This window comes from Camelus dromedarius, chromosome 12 (assembly GCF_036321535.1).
Source record: "Camelus dromedarius isolate mCamDro1 chromosome 12, mCamDro1.pat, whole genome shotgun sequence".
NCBI classification, from domain to species: Eukaryota; Metazoa; Chordata; class Mammalia; order Artiodactyla; family Camelidae; genus Camelus; species Camelus dromedarius.
In genome coordinates this window covers 11,371,648-11,379,158 of record NC_087447.1, presented here as the reverse complement: position 1 = coordinate 11,379,158, position 7,511 = coordinate 11,371,648, and the positions used below count along the sequence as shown (strand labels likewise).

At 35.0% G+C, this 7,511-nt stretch overlaps 1 protein-coding gene across 1 annotated transcript; it reads right to left on the bottom strand.

Moving 5' to 3' along the window:
* Positions 1-3,838: 3,838 nt before the first annotated feature.
* On the bottom strand, positions 3,839-6,945 carry LOC105094971 (olfactory receptor 5B12-like). The gene is given in 3 exon segments (XM_031459335.2): positions 3,839-4,259; positions 4,261-4,777; positions 6,936-6,945. Coding segments are annotated over 3 exon segments (948 nt in total).
* Between the last annotated feature and the right edge of the window lie 566 nt (positions 6,946-7,511).

The following is a 7,511-nucleotide window of genomic DNA, read 5'->3' as shown; positions in this document are numbered from 1 at the left end:
GGACAGAATGGCTGCAATTCCCTGTGCTGTACAATATAGCCTTGTTGCTTATCTATTTTATACACAGTAGTTTGTATCTTTTAATTCCATACCCTTAATTTACCCATCTCCTCTTCCCTCTCCTCTTTGGTAATGACTAGTTTATTTCTATATCTGGGAGTCTGTTTCTGTTTTGCATATACATTCATTTGTATTATTTTTTAGATTCCACATATAAGTAATAACATACAGTATTTGTCTTTCTCTGCCTGTATTATTTCACTAACTATAATGTTATCTAAGTCCATCCCTGTTAATGCAAACGGCAGAATTTCATTCTTTTTTATGAGTGAGTAATATTTATTTATTTATTTATTTATTTATTTATTTATTTATTTATTTATCTCTCCATCCATTCATCTGTTGATGGGCAAGGTTGCTTCCATCCATAGACTATTGTATACAGTGTTTCTATGAACACTGGAGTGAATGTATCTTTTCAAATTACTTTTTTTGGCTTTTTTCTAGATATATAGCTAAAAGTGGAATTGCTGGATTATATGGTAGTTCTGTTTTTAATCTTCTGAGGAACTTCCATGTTGGAAGTTTTCCATAGTGGTTGCACCAGTTTATGTTCCTACCAAGAGTGTACAAGGGTTCCCTTTTCTCCACATCCTCTTCAACATTTATTATTTGTAGACTTTTTGATGATAGCCATTCTGACAGGTATAAGGTGATATCTCATTGATGTTTTGATTTGCATTTCTCTAATAATTAGCTGTGTTGAGCATCTTCTTATGTGCCTGTTAGATATTTATATATATCTTCTTTGGGAAAATATCTATTGAACTCTTTTCCCCCTTTCTTTTTTTCAATTAGGTTGTTTTTTCTTTTGATATTGAGTAGTATGAGCTGTTTGTATATTTTGGATATAACTCTTTGTCAGTCTCATCGTTGGCAAATACTTTCTTCCTTTCTGTAGGTTGTCTTTTTGTTTTGTCTAGGGTTTCCTTTGCTGTGCAAAAGCTTTTAAGTTTAATTAGGTCCTATTTGTTTATTTTTGTTTTTATTTCTTTTGCCTTAGGAGATTGATCCAAGAAAATATTGTTATAATTTATGTTAAAGAATGTTCTGCCTATGTTCTCTTCTAGGAGTTTTATGGTTTCAGGTCTTACATTCTGGTCTTTAATTTATGTTAAGTTTCTTTCTTTTTCTGCATATGGCATGAGGGAATGTTCTAATCTCATTATATATTAGTTGTGGTTATCCAGTTTTCCTAGCATCACTTGCTGAAGACACCGTCTTTTTTCCATTGTATATTCTTACCCTCTCTATCATAGATTAATTGACCATAGATGTGTAGGTTTATTTCCAGGCTCTCTATTCTATTTCATTGATCTATGTGTCTGTTTTTGTGCCAGGAGGATGCTGTTTTGATTACTGTAGTTTTGTAGTATAGTCTGAAGTCTGGGGAGTGATAACTCCACTTTTGCTCTTTTTAACTAAGATGTTTTTAAAATTTAGGGTCTTTAGTGGTTCTGTATACATTTTAGGATGATTTATTCCAGTCTTGTGAAAAATGTCATGGGTATTTTGATGGTGATTGAATTAAATATGTAGATTTCTTTGGGTAGTCTGTCAATTTAAAAAACTTAGTTCTTCTAATTCAAAGGTATAGGATGTCTTTCCATTTCTGTGAATCACATTCAGTTTTCTTCATCAATGTTTTGTATTTTTCAGAATATAGGTTTTTCACCTCCTTGAGTAAGTTTATTCCTAGGTATTTCTTTTGATGCAATTTTAAATGTGGGACTGTTTGTTACTTTATCTTTCTGATATTTCATTATTTGCATATAGAAATGCAACAAATATCTGTATCTTAATCTTGTATTCTGCAATGTTGCTGAATTTATTTATTAGTTATAACAGTTTTTCGGGGGGGTGATACTTTAGGGTTCTCTATATAGATCATCATGTCATCTGCAGAAGTGACAGTTTTAATCTTCCCTAACAATTTGGACACCTTTTATTTCTTTTTCTTGTCTGATTTCTGTGGTTAAGATTTCCAACAATATGTTAAATAGAAGGGGCAAGAGTGGGCTTCCTTGTTTTGTTCCTGAATCTAGCACGAAGGCCTTCAGCTTTTCACTGTTAAGTACTATGTTGGCTGTGGGTTTGTCATAAATGGCCTTCATCAAGTTGAGATATGTTCCCTGTATAACCACTTTGATGGAAGTTTTTATTATGATTGAGATGATCATGTGATTTCAATCTTTCCTCTTGTTAATGTGGTGTATCACATTGATTTCTCTCTGTTGAACCATCTGTGTGATACTGGAATAAATCCAAATTGATCATGGTTTTAAGTCTATACATTGATTTAAAGATATCATTACAATTGTTATCATACTTCTATATGATTTATAGTAGTCTAACATACAAAAATTAAAAATCAAGACTAGGTTGTTCTTAGAAATCGGTAAGGACTCATCAAGTCATCTAATCTGAGCCTGAATGCCAATATTGGGGGCCTGACTGCAGATCTACAGGAAAGAGCATAAAATGTATCCTGGGCTGAGTGTCTAAAGACAAAGAGTCAAACCTTACTTTAAAATTGAATGTTGTTATTTTCAATTCAGTGAATTAAAATATGCTTTTATTATTGTTTCCCTTGTCTTACACTCTGGTCTTCCTTTTATAAATTAATATTGCCATATGAAGATGTAACTTATGGATGATGAGTTGTAAAGATGAAAATTGAGCTAAGTAGTGATGCCCATATAATGATGTTTATCATCATTGAACAAAAGAACAACAACAGAAAAACATTCAATAATAAACCCATACCCAGGATATTTGACTCCAAGGTTATATCTAAGGATATACTATCAGAAATGAATCTCATTGTTTTAAATTGTACTGTAAAAATAGACTAATTTCATTTATCTCTTTAACTCAGCTTTATGTTCATTTGTGTGTATGAGTTACACAAGGTTTGAATAAATGATGGCTGTGTGAGCATGTATTTAAATATACATGTGAGCCTAAATGTGCACACAAGAGTGTGGTTGATCACATAAAATAATTAAATGTAAGTAATAAGAAATTTTATAATAAGAATTTTACAATCATGATTGATACTTCCTAAGCTATTATTCTTCAGATATATTTGTAAGCCATTTATGTCATGGACTTAACAGAGAACTTGAGAAAGTACCTCAAGAATTTACAAAACTGTTGGCTTACAAGACATAGAAACAACCTAAATGTCCATAGACAGAAGACAGGATAAAGCAGTTGTGGTATATTTATATAATGGAATATTAATCAGCCATAAAAAAGCAATAAAATAATGCCATTTGCAGCAACATAGATGGCCCTGGAAAATGTCATTCTAAGTGAAGTAAGCCAGAAACAGAAAGAAAATTACCATATGATATCACTCATATATGGAATCTGAAATAAAAAGACAAATGAATGTATATATAAAGCAGAAACAGACACAAAGACATAGAAAACAAACTTATGGTTACCAGTGGCGAAGGGGATGGGAAGAGGTAAATTGGAAGTTCGAGATTTGCAAATATTCACTGGTATATATAAAATAGGTAAACAAGTTTATACTGTATAGCACAGGGAACTATATTCAATATCTTGTAGTAGCTTATGGTGAAAAAGAATATGAAAATGTATATATGTATATTCATGTATGACTGAAGCACTGTGCCAGACTCTAGAAATTGACACAACATTGTAAACTGACTATACCTCAATAAAAAAAACTGTTGGCTTAGCAAGGCAATATTTTCCCAATCTTGACTGAACTGTATGAAAATGTCTTGATGTTGATTTTATATAATTAAAATCTAAATCTTATCAAAGACTTTGCCTTCCTCACAGCCTTTTTAAAGGCACTCTTGATGTCTTTGTTCCTCAGGCTGTAGACCAGTGGGTTCAGCATGGGAACAATGATGGCATAGAACACAGATGCCAATTTGTCTGTGTCCATGGAATGGTTGGAGCTGGGCAGTAAGTACATGAAGGCACCTGTCCCATAGAAGACAGAGACAGCAGTGAGGTGAGAAGCACAGGTGGAAAATGCCTTCTGATGTCCTTCAGATGAGCGCATCCTCAGAATGGTGATAAATATAAACAGATAAGAGATCAAGATGGCCAGGACAGAAAAGATGATATTGAAGCCCACCAAAACAAATAAAATCATCTCATTTCTGTTGTTGTCTGAGCAAGAAAGAGCAAGGAGAGGGGTAGCATCACAGAAAGTCATCAATCACATTTGATCTACAGAAAGAGAGATTGAATATGTCCCATGTGTTCAGAGAGGCCTCCAGAAAACCAAGGACATAGGAACCTATGACCAGACACAAACACAAGCTTGTTGTCATGATGCTGGTGTAATATAGTGGTTTACACACTGCTGCATAATGATCATAGGCCATGGAGGTCAAGAGAAAAATTTCCACAATAAAGACTGCATGAAAGAACAACTGAGCGGCACACGCATTGTAGGAGATGACCTTGTCTCCTATAAGGAATCCAGCCATCACCTTGGGAGTGACAGCTGTGGAGTAACCAAAGTCTGCCAGAGACAGGTTACTGAGGAAGAAGTACATGGGAGTGTGGAGACGAGAGTCCAGCAGGATCAATGTGATCACTCCCAAGTTCCCAAGCAGAGTGATGAGGTAGACGAGAGTGAACACCAGAGAGAGTGGGATCTGCAGTCTTGGGTCATCAGTTATCCCAACAAGAATGAATTCAGTCAGCTCTGTACTATTCTCCACTGGGATCATTGGTGCAGTATATGAATGAATTTAACATGAGCGAAAAACAAAATGTAATTATTAAGTATTGGAAGATATGTAGCAAAAAGGATTTTGGAGGTAACATATCCAAATCTTCTATCCTCATCAATGGTTGAAATTAAAGTTCAGAGATGAATATAGACTTCTGTACAATCAAAGGATTTGCGACTGAATGAGATATGCTGGCCTCTCAATTCAGATTTTCAAACACTGGACACAGAATAATTATGCAATAAAATAGGTTAGTGTAATTTAATTCTTCTTATTTCAATTACCACTATTGTATCAAGAGCAGTATTATAGTCTAGCAAAACATAGTTTAATATATCATGTTCTACCCTTCAGCAGTCTCAGAGGCTAATAGGGAACACAGAATGTGGTGTTACTATACAGTGGGTACAAGAGAAATGCCTGTGCAAGAAATGCAGCCATCCAGAGAATAAAAGTTAAAAGCATGAGTCAAGACTAAGGACATCTGGATGCAAATTCCAGTTCCACCATATACTAGATGGCTGACCCACCAGGGATAGCTTGATATCACTTTTCCATCACTTTTCCCTTGAACTCATTGTCAAACTGGAGTGATCATGCAAACTGGCACTGCAAGTTTTTCCACACTGTGACCAGGGCAGAGCTATTGGTCTATATACTGATTAGAGAAGTAGACATTGTAATAGAGGAATTCCAGATAACTCTGAAAACCAACATCCTGTATTCTCACTCATTCCATTTGCTTCTGCCCTAAATTCCTTTCACTCTGATATTCTGTCTATACCTTCCTCCGATTTTTCACCCAGTATTATTCTTCTACTCAGGTAGTGCCCAGTACAGCTATGCCAAGTAAGGATCGATCTGTTTCCTGAGTCAGCTTTTGTATTAAGTAGAGAGTCTGAGCCTTAGTTTTCCACCTATAAAATGGATAAAACAATATGGCTTAGCACTTAACAGAAGTTCAATAAATGTAGATATTTTTACTATTAGAAAATAGTGAAAGGCTCTATCTAAGGACCAAAGAGTAGGTGAGATTAGGAAAAGCTTCTAAGGGGGAATGAAATCTAGGATGTCATGATCCATTCATTTTTCTTTGCATTAATCTCATTAATATGTGCAACAGATAATGATGGTTTGGACCCAGGTGGTAGTGAGACAGATAATGAGAAATTATCCAATTCTGGATATATCTCAAAAGTAGAGCTGGTTGGATTTTCTGATTTACTGAACATAGGGCACTGAAGAAAGAGGGAACAATAATTCCACTTTTTGTATAGTGGTACAGGGAATAGGGTAGATGAACCAGATATTTGAAAAAGAGCAAGACAGATGATTCCAGGTAAGTCCTGCTGAGTTTGAGATAATTTTGGCCGTCTGACTCAGAAGGGCTGCATAAACAATTTAGAACTGCTTGCATCAGATTTTATTATTTTGAACTATATTGGAAATTTCCGAATGGTGTAACCTTCAGCTATCATATAAAATCCACAAAACTAAATGACACCACTAAAGGAAACAGCTTGGAGAAAACAAAAATCAGAGTATTATAATGTACGAATCAAGAACATGAGGCACTATAGTGTTAAGAGGAGTATGGGAGAGAAAATTATCACAACTGAGATGGCTAAAAGTGAAACGTTGTCCCAGAACACAGATTTCAGTTGGACCAGTTGGTAAAAGGAACTTTCCGAGAAGAGGTTAAGGGTATATTGGGTTATGTTGATGACTGTCCATAAATTCCAGAGGGCCTGGTGGAATGATTTCAGGAGTTGGGCAGGAGTCAAAGCTGGGAATAGAAAAAGGATATGAAGGAATATGGTCATTATTTAACAGGGGTTGATGCCTGATCTGAGATTCCTCAGCTTCACGGTGAGTGACACAGTGATACAGAGAATTATGAGAATAGTCCTAAATGTCTCAAGACAGGTGATGACAACCAGGCTATTAGGCTGTGGAGTGGGAAGAGGGGGTGAAGGTCTTGATAGAAGCCTGACGTTTTCCACTCTCTTGTTACTCTTGCTATTCATGTTAGGAAGGCCACTGGAGAATGTTCCAGAGAAGGCACTATCTTGGTTCCTCAGAAAAGTACTTACCTTCATCCATAAACATATATAGATACCCCTAAATCTGGAGAAAACAATGTACTGAAAGGCATTTCATTATTTAAAAACTTTCTTTTTTATGTGGTATATTTATACAATGGAATACTACTCAGCCATAAAAACCGACAACATAACGCCATTTACAGCAACATGGATGCTCCCGGAGAATGTCATTCTAAGTGAAGTAAGCCAGAAAGAGAAAGAAAAATACCATATGAGATCGCTCATATGTGGAATCTAAAACAAACAAACAAACAAACAAAGCATAAATACAAAACAGAAATAGACTCACAGACATAGAATATAAACTTGTGGTTGCCAAGGGGGCAGGGGGTGGGAAGAGATGGACTGGCTTTTCAAAATTTTAGAATAGATAAACAATATTATACTATATAGCACAGGGAAATATATACAAGATTTTATGGTAGCTCATAGAGGAAAAAAATGTGACAATGAATATATATATGTTCATGTATAACTGAAAAATTGTGCTCTACACTGGAATTTGACACACATTGTAAAATGATTATAAATCAATAAAAAATGTTAAACAAAACTTTCTTCTCAACAGAGTGAAGGAGTGAGACTTAATCCAGCAATTTCCAGTGAGAGGAAATAA